The following is an 18,218-nucleotide window of genomic DNA, read 5'->3' as shown; positions in this document are numbered from 1 at the left end:
TTCTGAGCTGAGAGGGCTTATAAAATGGCTTAGGAAGGTTGATCCTACTGACCTATTCCCTTTAAAAGGTTAGCTTTACCCTCTCTATTTTCTACTCATGATGAGGTTCAGGTGTCCTAAAAAGCAAAGTGGCGGTTTCTAGTTCAGAGTCTCCACCAAAATTTACTGATTGGTCGTTCCAATTCAAGATGACAAGGAGGAGGCGTTTACCTGTTTTTCCTGCCCCACTTTCCCCGGTGATGAGAATGCACTGATCTTTATCCTGGTCCCGTAGAGAACGATAGGCTTCATCAGAAAGAGCATAACTGAAACATAAAAGCAGGAAACATTCAGATTAGATTACAGGGTGACAGGCACTGGCGGACACAGACAGAAAAGGGCCCCGGTGGAAAAATAGTGTATGGGCCCTTTTCAGTCCAATAGCACATCAAAATGCACAACTGTTTCCTGCTTTGGAGATGGATGTGGCCCCCTTACTTTTTGGGCCCTGTGCGGCTGCATGGGTTGCACCAATGATATGTCCGCCCCTGGTGTCAGCATATACTAATCCCAAATTGGGATGGTAATTAATAGTTACTAGTCCCTGCCAGCATATATTCCAATCTTATTGAGAGAAGTTAATATTTTTTTCATAGGTTTCTTTACTGGGATGTAAAAACTTGGATGTACGTCCAAACTATTATTCCATTTACTTCTGCCAGGTCTCATGTGTCATATCATCATAGTATATAATAGAGGGTTTAAATGTTACCAGGACAAAACCTGCAAAACCTGCTCCTCCCTCTCCCACCCGCAGAGAGTGATTGACAGTTCACACTGTCCAGAAACTCACATGGAAAAGGCGTCAATCACTCCAAGTGGGGAAAGCAGGACTCTCAGGCTTTCTTTTATTCCTGACAGCTTTTAGAGCTTGATCCCATGCTGCATTTTTTTGCCTGGGTTTTCCCTTTCATTTTTTTTTGCAGCAGAAAAATGCAGCAGTTTACAGTACCTGCAAAGTTGATGAGATTTATGCACACACTGCTTATTTTTTTCTTGCAAATTTGAACCAAAGCAATTTTTCAAATCTGCAGCATGTCACTTCTTTCAGTATTTTTTCTGAAGTGTTTTTTTCACCCAATGGTAAAACTACATTTTTGCATATACCCTTGAACAGGTTTTGCATATGTGACTGTTGTGATGGTTTTTTTTGCACATGTGACTGTTCTAATGGATCTATTGAACATGTGACTGTTCTGATGGATCTATTGCACATGTGACTGTTCTGATGGATCTATTGCACATGTGACTGTTCTGATGGATCTTTTGAACATGTGACTGTTCTGATGGATCTATTGCACATGTGACTGTTCTGATGGATCTCTTGCACATGTGACTGTTCTGATGGATCTATTGCACATGTGAATGTTCTGATGGATCTCTTGTACATGTGACTGTTCTGATGGATCTTTTGCACATGTGACTGTTCTGATGGATCTCTTGCACATGTGATTGTTCTGATGGATCTCTTGCACATGTGACTGCTCTGATGGATCTCTTGCACATGTGACTGTTCTGATGGATCTTTTGCACATGTGACTGTTCTGGTGGATATTTTGCACATGTGATTGCTGTGATGGATCTTTTGAACATGTGATTGTTCTGATGGATTTCTTGCACATGTGATTATTCTGATGGATCTTTTGCAAATGCGACTGTTCTGATGGATATCTTACACTTGCTATAAGTTATATAAAAAAAATTCTCCCCAACATTTGATCACTTATCATTTTAAAGTCCTGATTCGGCTTTGTGATATCTCACAGAGCTGAGTCAGGACTTTAAAATGATAAGTGATCAAATGTTCCTATAGGCACCAAGAATGATTATGATTATATGATTAATATATTTTGCAATAAAGACATGGTAAGAACAGCTCATATCTTTAATTTTTTGCCAAAATATTTTTGACTTTTTTTTCCATGAGCTCTGGAAGGAGACAATTAATGGAGCTTCCAATGAAGCAGCAAACATAACCCTATTTGATAACAAGTATTGGTATCCAAATAAACATTTAGGCCTAGATTCACAATTTGCAGTGTTTTTTTAAAGTCGGTTTCTTTTTTGTCTTGTGGTGTTAGTTGCAGTTTTTTGCACAAATTTCATACAAATAGTGCATGTAAATAAAAAAAATATGCTTTTTTCTTATTTTAAACTGCTTTTGATGCCAAGAGTTACAAAAGTTACACCAAATTACTGACATACACTGACATACACCAGAGGGGGACTGGAATGAAATTTGGCCAAATTTTGCGACATTTTTAAAAGATACAATTGATGAAACAGATGAAAATGAGACACTGGAATCACTAAATTCTGCCCCCATGATGCAAATAGAACAATGAATGAAGTGCAAACAAAAAAAAGGTATAACGCTAAACTAAAAAACAGACAAAGGCCATGATGAATCAGGGCCGTATACTCTAACTATCAAGCATATAGCATTTCCCAACAATAATCTCCTTTATAAGTAATGCACACGGCCATATGACAACCTCTATAGTTGTACCGAACCATGATCCATTGCCTATTGAATATATATACACATTAACTGTACGTCTGGATGCCTTTGTTGTTACATACTGTAACACTAAGGCTACTTTCACACATCAGTTTTTTGCCATCAGGTTCAATCCGGAAAAAAACGGGTAAAACGGATCCGGTACCGCATCCGTTTTTTCCCCATAGACTTGCATTGTTACCGGATTGTACCGGATGGCTTTGCGTTGCATCCGTTTTTTTCCGGATGCGGCAAAATTAGTTAAAGCGGCGGCCGGAGGCAACGTAGCTTGCAACGTTTTTTTGTCCGGCAAAAAAACCGCATCGCGCCGGATCCGGCGCGATACGGCGTGTTTTACAATAGAAGCCTATGGACGCCGGATCCGGCGTAATGCGGTAAAAAACGGATGCGGCCGCCGGATCCGTTTTTCTAAACTGAGCATGCTCCAATGTAATTAACAAAACGGATCCAGCCAAAAAACGGACGAAAAGGATGCAAAAACGGATGCAAACCGTATCCACCGGATCCGTTTTTTAACGGATCCAGCATAACGGATCCGTTAAAAAAACGGATCCGGTGGATACGGTTTGCACTTTTTTTCAGGATCCGTTGGATCAGGAAAAAAAAGGACTGTGCCTGAATACAGAAAACTGATGTGTGAAAGTAGCCTAATTAAAATTGCAGCCAGTAAAAAAAAAAGTGTGACCTACTCAGACTGTATGTAGAAGTTTCCCTCATCTGGATGCATTGCTTTTATGGGAAAATCTCTGTAAGAACCACACCCGCTAAAGCCAGTACAGCAGCACATGGAGGCCATGTGGACCACTAAGCAGCCATACATCCTTTGTGCAGCAGATTAACATGTTGCTTGTCGAATCAAATACACCCCATTTTAGAACACATCCCGTCACCCAGGAAGGAAAGCAATTTAGATGCTCAATTAAAGTTATATAATTTCCACTAGGAAAACTTTGGTGAACCGTGTCCCTCTTCATCTCAATAAAAGGCCATCAGGTCACTTCTGAGGAAAAATTTTGATGATAAAACTAAACTAAAAAAATTGGGCTGCTGAGAGTCTAAAGACCCCCATACACACTAGGTAGGTTTGGTGGGGATTCCATGGGAAATCAGCATAAAGGAAGAAGGACGTCACTTATTCAGTTTACGTTCTTAGCTTGCATTCCCATACCATACTGTAGCTTGTAAAAGGGATTGCATCAATGTATTTACAATGTACAGCACTATGAATGATGGAAATACACAGATAAGACAAAGCAAATACATGGAAACATCAGACTCACACCCTGTGTATGCTGTAATAGCATGTGCCTTTTATTAGTTTTATTAATATACAGCACGAAGCCCAAACAATGGAAATATTACCTTAAAGGGAATCTGTCAATGGGTTTTTGCTACTTCATCTGAGACCAGAATAATGTTGGCAAAGAGACTATGAATTCAATGATGTATCATTTAGTTTACTGGGTGCAGAGGTTCTGACACAATCAGAGTCTTTAGATTTAGCAATGCAACAAAGCTGACAAAGCTGCTCCGGCACATACCCGGCTCTGTATGTACAAACTCTATAGACAGTGAGCTGCTAATCACAGCAGGGGGTGTTATTAATTAGCTGATCTAGTCCAGCAATAATAATCTTCTCAAGGTAAAATAAGTATTGCAGGTAAACAATAGCACACAGTGTAAAAAAGAAACACATGGCTGAAATCTGTTAACCCCTACAGCTTGCCGTCTTCATATTACATAGCAAAAACCTGCTGACAAATTTCCTTTACATATGCAGTCCAAAAGGGAAAAAAGTATTCTCTGCCAATTAGTGCTAAAACTGTAACTAGCATTTGCCTACTGTCTTTAGTACCATGCAAAAATAATTTTCAGTATACGTAAGCCTATGATTTGACATGTAAAATACTTTACCTCTAAGTAACAAAATCCCTAGGACCGCAAATAGTATGTTCCATAGGCTTTCCTGTAATTATACCTTCAATGTATTAAAGGACTGCCAAATGTCATGACTATTAAAACGAACAGGTCCAAATGACGATGAAAGGACTTAAAACATATGTTACTGTGAACACTCACAATATGAATAGTGGCCTGTAACTAAAAGAGTAACTTAATGGGAGTCTGTCAGCCCAAACTGACTGTCGAAGCTAAGCACATAGCATTGTTATAGCTGCTATAAGAATCTCTACTTTAGTGTTCTCATCAAAGGCTCTGTTTTGTAAAAGTTTAATTAAAAATGCTAATTATTCTGCTCAGTTCACCGTTGGTGTGGTCAAGAGGTTGAGTGCACCATTCTGGCCATTGATTTTGCCTCTATTTGTCTCTCTCACTGGTGACTGCACTTGCTCTAGGCACGCCAATGCTGTCAAGTTTGTTGAGAACACTCAATCAAGTCAGTGCTGTCAATCACTAGTGATAGAGGAGGGGTCATGCAAAACCAGCGGGCATTGTGTACTGACTACAATAATGGTACACAGGGCATTCTCCTTAGCAAAGCTGCATAGTTAATATCAGGGCTGCCACCAGGAATTTCAGGGCTCCATATTGGCAAAATTTTCAGGCCCCCTTGAGACTCCAACCCTCAAAGATTCCACAGTCCCATCGCCCAATCTTAGAAAAACTCCTGCATATGTGAGTACACAGGCTGCATATGCATGCAGGCTGTATACACAATAGAGACTGCTGCAGGCTGGATACACAATAAAGACTGCTGCAGGCAGGATACACAATAGAGACTGCTGCAGGCTGGCTACACAATAGAGACTGCTGCGGACTGGATACACAATAGAGACTGCTGTGGATTGGATACACAATAGAGACTGCTTTGGGCTGTATACTCAATAGAGACTGCTGAGATCTGTATACTCAATAGAGACTGCTGCATACTGTATATAGAATAGAGGCTGCAGGCTGTATATAGAATAGAGCCTACCACTGACTATATACACATTAGAGACTGCTTCTGGCTCTTTACAGAATAGAGGCTGTTAGCTGTATATAGACTAGAGGCTGATGGCTGCATATAGAACAGAGGCTGCTGGCTGCATATAAAATAGAGGCTGCATATAGAATAGAGGCTGTTGGATGCAAATAGAATAGAGGCTGCTGGATGTATATAGAATAAAGGTTGCTGGTGGCTGTAAACACAATAGAGACTACTGCTGGATGTATACAGAATAGAGGCTGCTGTCTGCATATAGACTAGAGGCTGCTGGCTGTATATAGTGTACAGCACTATACTGTACACACATCCACACTATATTCAGCGTCTTAACCCAGGAAAGTCGAATCACTGCAAAGGAAGGATCAAAACCAAGTTAGAAAACAGAACCAAGTGGGAAGCCAGGAGATCCGGTATGCAGAGGGAAACACAAACAACAGACAGGAGGAAGAAGCCAGGGGCTGGGACACACGGACAAACGGGAAAGGGTACAAGTCAGAGCACGGTGATAAGGAGTCAGATCAAACAGGAGTTCTCACCAGAGCTAGTCACAAGCTGCAGAGAAAAACTATAACCAGCACCAGGATGCAAATGCAGAGAACAGATAGTGTCTTCTGAAACCAGACCGAGGCTGATGGGATATAGGCTAACACAGGATATAGTATGTATATACAGTATGGTGTTGTCCATGAGCTGGGAACATGAGCCATAAGACAGACACACATAGTCAGATCATACTCACCAGCCACAGGTGGCTCTGATGCTCAAATCCTAGCACGCTCTGCGTGACATCTTCTTTGTACTGCTCATGGCAGCCTATTTAATACATGCGCAGTAAAAACCTCACGAGCAACAGAGTGGGCTAGCAGCATCTAAAGCTCGGCCGGCCCACTCTGCTTTGGCAGCCATATTAGTAGTGCGTCAGCGGCGGTGACTAGAGGGGGGCCAGGTGAAGAGGTATGGGGGGGCAGGGCCAGGAGCTTAATAAAGCATAAAGTAATTAAACCAAGGTCCAGGCCCCTCTTTTCACCGGCCACCATACAAAAGTATGGGTAATAATGCCCTGATGGCGGTTAACATGGTTGAAAAAAAAACCCAACAAAGTCCATCAAGCTTAAACAAGGGATTGGAAATTATATCAGTTTTGTTGCTCTTTTTGGTGTCTTTTCTAACTCCAGGTGATTCCATTAAGGCTAGTTTCACACTTGCGTTGTGCGGCATCTGTCGCATTGCATTGTGTGACGGATGTAATGGATGCGTTGCATATAGTGGCACAACTGATGCGACGGATCCTGCAAAGCAACAGAATCCGTTGTAGCTTTTATTTCAGCAATTTACTCAACTAAGCATGCGCAGTTGTGTAAAGACGGATCCGTCACAGGAATCTGTCAAATGACGGATTCCGACGGATTCCGCAACCATAGGCTTCTATTATAAAACCGACGGATGCCGACGGAATCCAGCACATTGCATTTTTTTACGCTCTGGGAAGCACAGAAAAACGCTATATGCTGCGTTCTTTCCGCCCGGCAGATGCAACGCAGCGTCGGACGGCGAATACAACGCAAGGCCATCCGTCGCAATGCGTCATCAATACAAGTCAATGGGAAACAGTGCACATCCGTTAACGGATTGTGTTGTTTCCCAAAGCGGCGGATTGCGACGGCTGCCAAACAATGCAAGTGTGAAAGTACCCTTACTGGTGCCTAGAACTGAACTGTATATTCCAGATGAGGTCACATTGATACTTTATAAAGAGGTAGTATTTTGTCCCTGCCTGCGAGTTCATATTTCTTTAAATACATCACAATGTCTTGCTGGCCTTAGAAGCTGCTGATTGACATTGAATGCTGTTATTTAGTTTGTGATCTACATATATTAATGTACTAATAAAGTTCCTACAGAAGGGAGGTGGCAATTAGAACACAATGTGATTTTTATAGGGGCTACATTCCCTACAACGCTATGTGCTTAGTTTATACTCTCAGTTTGGACTGACAATCTCCCTTTTAATAGGGGAAAATCTCATGGCTGGAAGGGTGTGCTTTTGGCATACATTTGACTAGTCAGGATCCTGCAGCCACGAATTGTATTGAAACGTTTACTCAGCCTTGTTTTGCAATACAAATATATACATGTACTTGTTTTGTATTTCTTGTTTTGTATGTCAGACAATCGCAATTATATAAGCCTAAAGTTGTGCAAGTCTTGGCATACATTTGTTAGATTTTTTTTTTAATAATCTAGTCTGAATAATGTGTGAATTTATTGTAACTTGTCCAAAAATCAGTACAATGGCACATTTAAAGCGGACTGTTCAAACCAAGCACAACCCCTAAAAGGAGACAAAGCCCTAATGAAAATAATACTTTTAGACCTAAATATGTTCCAATATTTGCTATAAACCGTTCTTTATTCAAATATGCTACTTAAGATGCTCAGTGCTCCTTGGACATGGGCAAGCAGCATAGTGTACCTTCCTCTTATTATGCCCTCCTCTTCCTTAATTTAAAGCTTTGGAGCCCAGGGTGCACCAAGCACAGTGAATGACACAGCAGAGTTTGCACAGAGTGTCATTGGCATATCGCATCTCATGCCATGCTGTGACCTCGGCCTAAAGGCCTTGTCCCCTACAAAATGTTGTTCTTGGTTTCAACAGTCATTTGTTATCCATTTTTAAATTTGTTCAGGGCACTAGTGGCACAAAAATGAATGTATTATTATGGTTCTATTAAGATGATATGTCACCTGTGACGCCCCAGGGGCTGTGGGGTACTCAGTCCCGGGCGTGTGGTGCAAAGTGGTAACAGTCGTGGTCGTGGCCCGGGGCCGTAGCCCTCGTAGTGCCGTCCCTCAGAAAAAGGGGTGAAAAATAAAAGGAAAAGGGGAAAATAAAAATAACAAAAGACTTCTCCAATACGCCACTTGCGGTGTGTGGCCAGTTTATTTGGGGCCGCCGCTGCACGGTACTGCTGGGGCTGATGGAGTAATGCAGCTTAGGTGTTTGACCCCCCCCCCCCCCGTAAGCAGGGACAGGCCACAGCAGTGAAGGGGATTGTAGTGGGGAACAGTCTGTGTGAGTGCACGAGGCGATAATAAAACAGTCCACACCAGTATTGCAGTTTCAACTTGCCATGCTTTTACTTTTGGTACTTGGACTCACTGGTGCCGGTTGCAGGTGTTCCCGCTCCCCTTGTTCTCCATGCCAGCTATGACCTGGCTTGGCTGTCCTCCGTGCACACTTATTGTGGTTGGACTCCCGTGGCCTGGAGCTACTTGGGAGTCCCTTCTCTTCAGTCTTGGTCCTACTGCAGGCATCCTAGACTATTTAAGGGGTTCAGTCCCCTATTTGCTGCTTGTGCTTCAGACTCTTTGGGTTGGCGATGGACCCTGGAGATCTTCTCGCCCGGCAAAGTTAACAGCTGACCATAAAGTGTCCCACTGTCCTAGGGTCTGCACCCCGCCATGTGCTGAGTCCTGTGAGCCTTGGTTCCAGATTTCCACAGGCGGCCCGCGGTTCCTGAAGTCTGATGCTTCTACAGGTAATCAAAAACCAATAGCAATAATATATAGAGAGGATCACTAATGTTGACCAGAAAAAACTCTCTAAAACGTCACGTTTATTAATTCCGTTAAAATATAAATCTAATTCTAAAACACTGGATCATACCCAATTATTCAAGTCACCAAAGTCGTGATGTGTAATAATAATGTGAGGTCCTGAAATAGGGCAGTGGACAAGGGGCGTGCACCACCAGATATAATAGGTTATTATGCAGGTATCACAATGAAAGGATAAGGGGACCTGATGTTCCCTGACAATAATCCCTACCTAGCAACGGAGGTCAAATACACCTTAATTTATTGGGTGCCCCCCGTTCCTCGGCGGCTAGCCCTGTTTGTCCCTGTCATTATTCCTGACCTAAACCACCACCAGGTGCAATGTGCTGGAGTGATTATGTAGTCATGTGTCAAAGGTCATAGTTAAGAACCCAAATCTCATGTAATTATTAATGTAATTATCAAGGTTCTCAACTCTCAGTTTACCATATACCTATATGGCTATATGACTGGGAAGCTGCATGAATTGAGGGTCAATAGCATTAGATATGATGGACCTGAGGTCCCAGTACTCATCCTGCCAGGACTGATCTTGACCCCGACGTGTTTCCCCCCAATGTTTTGGGGTTCATCAGGGGATATATATACTTCAGGATATCTGTATTTAATTTAGGCCATCAATCTTATGTCCTTGGAGTAGAAGAATAACGATATGTTTCCCTTATGTGGGTCCAGTTGCTGTCCTGGGTCACCCTGTGACGTGCTGGCTGTGATATGAGACCTCCTCCCAGGTCAGCAATGCACCATGTAGGAGGCTCTGTAAACAGTGAGTGCCTGCAATGGCAATGTATCACTGTAGCACCGACTCCAAGGTGACGGGACAGAAGTGGTTGAACCCACACATATAGACAAACAGGGAAGCCAAAAACTATCACACAGCTAGCAGACACGGAGATATAAGACAATACGTGATAAGGAGGAAATAAAGAGCAGGGAGAAGATAACCAGACGACGAGAGGATTTCCGACGCACACCAAGCAGCACGCAATAAATCACAAGCAACTGGAACACAACAGTATATGGACCGGTTTAGCAAAAGCTATAGTCAGCATGAAAAGACAGGCTTCAGCATATTAAAAAAGTGGGGAGTAAGTGAGAGAGGTTTCCCACAATATATGACCCAAGAGATAACCCATAGGCTAGCAGAGATTAACTCCTGCAAGTCCAATCACTAATGAGCACACAACTGGTTGACAATCAAGCCTATCTGTGCAATTCAGAAGCACCAGAGAAGGTATAGTATGAAGTGTAATTCTGCAGTGTGAACAGCGTCTGATTCTGCCATAACACTCAGCAAGTTTAGAACCAAACACCACCTGACATTAGGTGGCTAACTGGAAAAGTGACTATAGGAAGGAAATGAAGATATTTTCTCCCTGCAGCTGCTTGCTTCTAGTCACCAAGGGGGTCCAGGGAGGTGTTACAATTACTAATTAAAGCGAGTGGCTGCAGAGGAAAAATATACAATTTTTCTTCCAGTAAAACAGCCAGACATTATTTCAATGCTATTTAGTAACAGATTACCACTACGTCTGAAGGTAAATAGTATTTTTTGTAGGTGAATGGTTCCCTTTAAATTTACTTAAAACAATCCAAAAAGAGTCAGGTGAATTATCAAGCTAAAAGTAATGATCAAAGTTTGTTGGTGATGGTCTATTTAGGCCAAAGCCAATGTGAATGAGTTTATGTTCTATAGAAGAATTAGGGCTTGCATGAAATAATAATGCAATAAATGTGGGAAAGAATCTAACTTCTGGAAATCTTTTATCAGCAGACAGAAGCCAGAGTCATTTTCCCAACTGTCTCTTGTACGTGATCTGATGTTCTCAGGGGACGGACAACCAGCTGTCACTTAGCTGCCAAAACTGAATTTGGAACCAGCTGAACACACTCCGTTTGGTCTAGGTTTGCATCAAATGAACTCACCATTGTCAGGACAAAGTTTCTGGGGGTTATTAAAGAGTTTACGCAATAAAAATTAACTAAAAGATTTTTATTTTTTCTTCGTGAAAAGCAACATTAGTTACCCTCTGAATTTCTGCTCCACTGTCGATGCTCTTGGGGTCCCACCAGTCTCTACTTCCCTGCGGCAGTGAGATGCACGTACAGCTCATCATCACTCCAGAAACGTCAAAGTCTGGTGGAGACCATAGGAGTGGCAGTGCACTCAGTAGGAGAGTGAGGGTTTATTGACGACATTTTCTAGAATCCGTTACGTTATTTGTTCTCAAAGGTCTTCATAGTAGCCCGTTATATTTGTTATAAGTCCCATCGCATTTTCCCTTTTACTTAGGACATTGGTCACATTATTTACAGAGGGTCCTGATTTGCTACATACCAGTTAATATACTTTCTACACCTTATGATTCGTGCATGTGTTTCAGGTTATGTGCAGGTTTCTTTTTTAAGAAGTTGTTGAAGTCAAAACCAGAAGAAGATTAAAAAAAAAAACACAACAAAAAAACAAAACCTGTCCTTAATGTCCTCTCTTCCTTTGTGATCCACATCTGTTTTTGGCTTTAAAGATGGCAGTAAAATGCACAAAATTAAAGAGGTGGTTCACCCTTTTTCATTATTGGCCACATCGATATTATATTGAGAAACAATGTTTATCTCAAATACCTTGTGTTAGCAATAGTGCCTGTAAGCGGTGCTATTGCTGACCGCTCTTCCCCATCCCGTGACGCCCGGGCTCTGTGACCTCCTGTTCACCTGACATCACCACGGCCGGCCCCAGTCTCCGTGAGTGACTGGACTATAGGCGGCGTTTCACTGCTCATCACAGCCCAGCGTGACAGCGCAGCATCTCCCTGCTCCCTCCTCCTTCACTGCAGAGCACTGCAAACAGGAGGGATGCTGCGCTGTGATGAGCGGTGAATCACCGCCCAGAGCCCAGTGACTCATGGAGCCGCGGTGATGTCAGGTGAGCAGGAAGTTGACATGACATCACTGAATCCCCGAGGTCACGGATCTTGGGGTCACGCGAAGGGAAAGAGCAGTCTGCAATAGCGCCACTCACAGGCACTATTGCCAACACAAGGTATTTGAGAGAAACTGTGTTTCTCAAGGTTATATTGATCTAGCAAATAATGAAAATGGGTGAAGCACTTTCTATAAGACTAGAATGTAGGCAAATCATATTTTTCTGGCTGATCCTCCCTGAAATCAGCTTAAAAAGAGGTAACAAAATACTCGAACGAAAGAATGAACTTATTCATTTCTAAGTAAAAACAAGCTGCTGTTCATACTTTCAGTCTCTTGAGCATATTGGCACCATTTCTGGTCTCAATAGATGCCAAGCGGCTTTAGAAAGGACCTGTTCATTCTTCAGGCATCTTACACTGGGAAGACGCTCTATACTTTACATTACAAGTCAATGGGAAGGCGGAAAAGACGACAACCTGAAAATGCCAGCAAGAATAAAATAACCCTAAGGCCCCTTTCACACGTCAGTGATTCTGGTACGTTTGTGCTTTTTTTTAAACCTACCAGAATCACTGACATACGCAGACCCATTATAATGAATGGGTCTGCTCACACGTCAGTGATTTTTCACTGAATGTGTCTCCGTGCGGCGTACCCGCGTGTGCGTGATTGCTGCACGGAGACATGTCCATTTTTTTCTGGCATCACTGATGTTCCACGGACCACGCAGTGGTGTGGTTCGTGAAACACATGCCAGAAAAAAACGTGCATTTAAAATAATAAACATTTTAACTCACCCGGCGTCCAGCGATGTCCTCTGCAGCCCGTTCTCCCTGCTGCTTCTAAGCCGGCTGATTACTGTCGTGCATATTCATTATGCGCGACACAGCCGACCCGGAAGCAGCTGCTGCAGGGGTCACCGCTGGCCGGATGCTGCACCGCGGGAGGATTCAGCACCATGGAGAGCGGGAGCGGGCGCAGGTGAGTTGATTTCTAAGTGCAATCACGGGCCACGGAGAACGGAGCCCGGATTGCACTTAGACAACTAACGTGTGCCATGATTCACGGCACACGCAGGGACATGTGCGTGTTTTACACGCCAGTGAAAAACGTCAGTGTTTTTCACTGACGTGTGAAACGGGCCTAAGAGATGGAAAAACGCTTGAAAAAAGCCAGTGCTCATTAACAACAAAGCAAGTACTCTGGAAGCGAACAGAAAGACACAAAACAAGAAAATTCATGGTAAAAGCAGTGACACGTTCTGAAGGGCCTTCAGCTTGGAAAACATGGCGAGTTCACCAGAGTTTTAAAGACATCCTGAGCACATACTTTAGGATTACTCAACACCCCCCACCATGGATTTTGGCAGGTAAACGACAGCAAATGCTCTTCCATGGTTTTCAATAGGAGATCTGTATTGCAGTTCATATTGCTGCAGGCGCATTTTAAAACTGCTTCAATGCACGATATGTCACTTATTGAAGTGCATTGGATAGCACACATGGATCATCCTCCATGAGGAGTGTATAAGAACAATTTGCAAACAGAACTACAAATCCATGGCATAAATCTGAGGGTGTGCATTGGATTTCTGTTGCAGATTCAACTGCAGTGTATTTATCCTAATAGAAAATTTACGTGAGCATGGACTTAGGTTGAATTCACTCATCCATGCGTGGATTGCAAACCTCATATATGTCTATTAGGCCTCATGCCGATGTCTGTGAGTAACAAAAGTATTCTGTATTTTTCACAGATAGAACACGTACCTACTAATTATGGTGCTCTTTGTGTCTTTATTTTGCCAACCGGTCACCAGAAGACGACCTACTTCAGCAGTACCTGTGCTGCAATCCATAAATATGTAGCTCATCCGATAAGTTCCCCTCTGTACTCCCTAAAAATCTTTTTATATTCTCCTGCGCTGTATGTAAATCCGGATGGTCCAGTCCGATAGGCATCCTTGGTGTGGCATCTATGCTTCCTCTCCGCTGCTGATTGCGGTAGTTTTCCTATGATTGATGTAGATGATGCCTCCTACGTCATCCACCTTGCCAGGGAAATCTTGCACCAGCGCATACACATCGCCGACTCGCATACGCACCCCTTGCTCTGCCCTACTGTGGGACGAGCTTAAAACGTAACTGCGCATGCGCGAGCCGGCAATGTGTCTGCACAGATTTCCCCCAGTTATGTGAATCAAAATTTTACACCTGCGCAGACAAATCGCCGACTTGCGCATGCACCCTTATGTTTTAAGCTCTGCCCGCAGCAGGGCAGATCAAAGTGAGCATGCACGAGTCTGCAATGTTTATGCGTAGGTGCGAGTTTTCGCGCAGCTATGTGGATGACGCAGGAGGCATCATCCATGTTAATCAGAGGAAAAGGATGGCAATAAGCGTCCAAGAGGAGGGATAGTCCTGCAGCAAGGATGCCACACCAGATAGGACCGTCCGTATTAACATACAGCGTGGGAGAATAGAAAAAGGTTTGGGGGTTACATGGGGAGTTAGAGGAAAATATACACCTTTATGGACAGGCGCTGCTGAAGGTGGTAGTCTTAGTTCACACATGAAAAGTCTGGTGGCCGGTTGCCTTTAATGCGTTGATTCAAGTGAGTGCACCCGCGGTTGGGATTGCGATGGAAGCACAGGCCATATAAAACATACAGAGATAATAGGCAGACTCCAGACTGATACATTAGTAACTGCACAAATCTCTTCACCTTGCTACAATGTATTTAGCCAACAAGCAGAATCTAGACTGGACACAATTGTGTCAGCCTCTCAGCTGAGAGCAGGGCTGGTATGGGAATACAAGCAGGAGCGTTCTCTCACTCCCAGTACACAAAGACCTTGTAACTGATGAAACATTTTATGCAGGAAATTTGGACATTTGTAGAATGTTTCATTTATAAAGTGAACAGATGTTCTGTACAGAAAACACCTTTAAGAAGTTAAGAATTCAAAGCAAACATTAGGTAAAGTGGCCAAAAGATCAATCCGTGTTATCAGTTTTGCCCCATGCAGAGGTACCAGACTGCAAACTCTCCACATCCTGACACCTTCCCCAAGGAGCTGAATCAATGTGCACAGCCGGGTTAAACATAAATGGATCACTGTTAAGCAATCCTCATCCCACTCTTCCATCCATTAACTCATTCCCAAGGCGCGTCATCACACGTGAAGTCATGTACAGTTATCGATAGAATAATGCTGGAACAGCTTCTCGCTCTGCATTGTGCACTTCCTCTGTTACTCCTCTTGACTATGTCTAAATAAATTGACAAATGGGTTATTGGCTATATAGTCAGACTCAGTTATCACCGACTGGGAGTATCAGAGGGTGAAGAGTACACCCAAAAGACACCCAGTCTGTAGAGCATAGCAAGAGACCAGATGCTTGGAAAAAAGTAAGCTACTCGCTCTGGGTTTTAAAGACTATTTAAATCTAGTATTCATCAAAGTGGATGGGAGGAAACAGGGACAGGTCTATAGAAAATCAGGGCACATTAAAGCCTAGAAGCAATTAGTACATGTGGTTCAGCTGCATTACCATCAATCAAGGAAGAAATAGTAAATGAACTGAACAAATAGAATACTTGTAAATTTATAACGACTGTGTGCCAATCTTCTGGAAGTTAAAAAAAAAAAAAAAAAGTGAGTTTTGCTTACTACATCACAGAAATTACTAATTTATAGAGATGGGCTGACCTGGACTGTAAAAGTCCAGATCCGCATGATTTCAAAGGTTCCCAGGTGCCGGACCCAGGCCCGGGAACAAAATAAAGGAAAGATAAAGAAAATAAGAATAAAGTAAGTGCTTCATACTTACCAAGGCTCAAGCACGGCTGTGAACTGCTCCTATGGCCTCTCCTTCACTTTCTAGGCCGAAATTATGGCTCATGCATATGCACTGCTTTCCCACCCACCGGACCCACCGGTTATCCCGGCGTCTGTGATTGGGTGCAATCAGATGCGCCCCCAGCCTGTGTGACAGCGCCTGACTGCAACCAATCACAGGCGCTGTCTGAGAGTCAGTATCCTGGTATAAAAATTAATAAATAAAATATTTGGAGTAGAGTCCCCCCCATATTATAAAACCAAGCACAGATAAGGCATACGGTTACAGGCTGCAGCCTTCAGCCATACTCTTATCTTGGCTGTGTATCAAAATAAGAGGAGCCGTATGGGGCTTTTTTTTTTTTTAACACAAAAGTTATCTAAATAAATAATTCAAAAAAATACAATGTGTGGTCCCCTAAATTTTGCTACCCAGCCATGATAAAGTCCGACATCAGGGGGCTGGTATTCTCAGGCTGGGGAGACCCATGCTTATTCAGCCAACCACAGCCTAAAAATAGCAGCTGCCCAGGATTGTCGCATCCATTAGATGCGATAATCCCGGAACTTTACTCGACTCTTCCCAATTGCCCTGGTGCGGTGGCAATCGGGGTAATAAGGGGTTAATGACAGCCCACAGCTGCCACTAAGCCCTAGATTATTAATGGCAGGCATCTATAAGACCACCCATTACTAATCTGTAAGTGAAAGTAAATTAAACACAGACACTGAAAAAATCCTTTATTTGAAATAAGATAGAAAAAACACCCTACTTCATTAATTTATTAACCCCCCAAAACACCCCGGAAGGTCCAACAAAATCCCATGACGATTCCAGCTCTGCAACATATCTGAAGTCACAGCACGCGATCGTGGTACATGACCGAACACTGTGAGGTTCAGGCAGAGAATAAATTAGCCGCAGTGATCAGCGGTGATGTCACTCAGGTTATTTGAGGACACAGTAGTAGGTTCTCAGTTCCCACAGTCCTCCACCTGTGATCGCAGGTAGGCTGACCTCAGTAAACTCAGATTCAAAGATTTACATCTCTTGACAGGAAACCACATGATGTATGATGTGATTTTTTTTTTTTTTGCCAGGAGGTGTAGAATAGGTTCAGAAATATGTTGTAAAAATTGCAGCACTAAACCTGCATCTCTTGGCAAAAAAACCCCACATCTAATCAATGTGACAATTCTGGGTGGCTGCAGGCTGCTATTTTTAGGCTGGAGGTTTCCAATAACCATGGGTTTCCCCAGCCAGAGAATACCAGCCCCCGGCTGTCAGGCATTATCTTGGCTGGGTATCAAAGTTAGGGGGGGACCGCACGCCATTTTATTTAATTATTTAAATAATTTTTTGAAAAATGCATGCGGCTCCTCTTGGTTTGATACACAGCTACGATAAGTGCACTGCTGGGAGCCGCAGCCTGTGGTCATGGGCTTTATCTGTGCTGGGTATCATAATATGGGTGACCCTACGACAATTTTTTTATTTATTTTTTATGCCACGATAGATGCACACATTGCCTGTGATTGGAAGCAGTCAGCTGACATGCTGCCACTGAGTGTGGGGGCGTGTCTGACTGCAACCAATCACAGGCACCAGTGGGCAGGGAAAGCAGTGCACATGCAATGAAAGTATTGAGTGGCCCAGGAAGTGAATGCTCCTACCCCCTATCCCTTTTACCACCATTTTTAATCCCCAGATTCTGGTCCCCATAGATTTATATGGGGACCGGAATCCGGCCCGGAACCACAATTTTAAAAACCAGATCACCAGGACTAGCTGATCCTGGTTATTTCTGAGTCACTCGTCACTACTCATTTACAACAGGAGTTTTAAGGGGAAAAGTCTCTCCTTGTGGAGAGTGACATGCCAGTGTAAGGAGTCTTATAGGCCATGCAACGCTCCTCTGGGAAATTAAATATGCAAATAGCCTCTTCAGAAGGAAATGGATTTGTTTTCTGGTGCCATCTATTAGATGTGACAATCCTGAAAGTCAATACTGACTCTTTAACCCCTTCAGCTCCCGGGCATTTTGCGTTTTTCCGTTTTGTTTTTTACCTCTTTTTCTTCTGAGAGACGTAATTTTTTATTTTTCCGTCAATCTTGCCATATAAGGGCGGGACAAGTTGTACTTTTAAATGAAACCATAAGTTTTACCATATAGTGTACTGGAAAACGGCAAAAAAATTCCAAGTGCAGAAAAATTGCAAAAAAAGTGTGATTGCACAATAGTTTTTGGGATAGTTTATTCACAGTGTTCACTATATGGTAAAACTGATGTGTCGGTGTGATGCCTGAGGTTGGTGCGAGTTTGTA

The 18,218-nt window shown here is 43.0% G+C and overlaps 1 protein-coding gene across 3 annotated transcripts in view; it reads right to left on the bottom strand.

Annotated features, from left to right (window-relative positions):
• Positions 1 to 18,218, bottom strand: part of MYO1B (myosin IB) — a 362,240-nt gene that overhangs the window by 222,670 nt on the left and 121,352 nt on the right. For all 3 annotated transcript variants that reach the window (XM_075317858.1, XM_075317859.1, XM_075317861.1), the window contains exon 4: positions 211 to 305. In XM_075317858.1, coding sequence (XP_075173973.1) covers positions 211 to 305 — 95 coding nt within the window. The remainder of the gene's footprint in view (positions 1 to 210; positions 306 to 18,218) is intronic.

The sequence above is a fragment of the Anomaloglossus baeobatrachus genome, chromosome 7 (genome assembly GCF_048569485.1).
Source record: "Anomaloglossus baeobatrachus isolate aAnoBae1 chromosome 7, aAnoBae1.hap1, whole genome shotgun sequence".
In the NCBI taxonomy this organism is placed as follows: domain Eukaryota; kingdom Metazoa; phylum Chordata; class Amphibia; order Anura; family Aromobatidae; genus Anomaloglossus; species Anomaloglossus baeobatrachus.
This window is presented reverse-complemented; position numbering and strand designations above follow the sequence as displayed.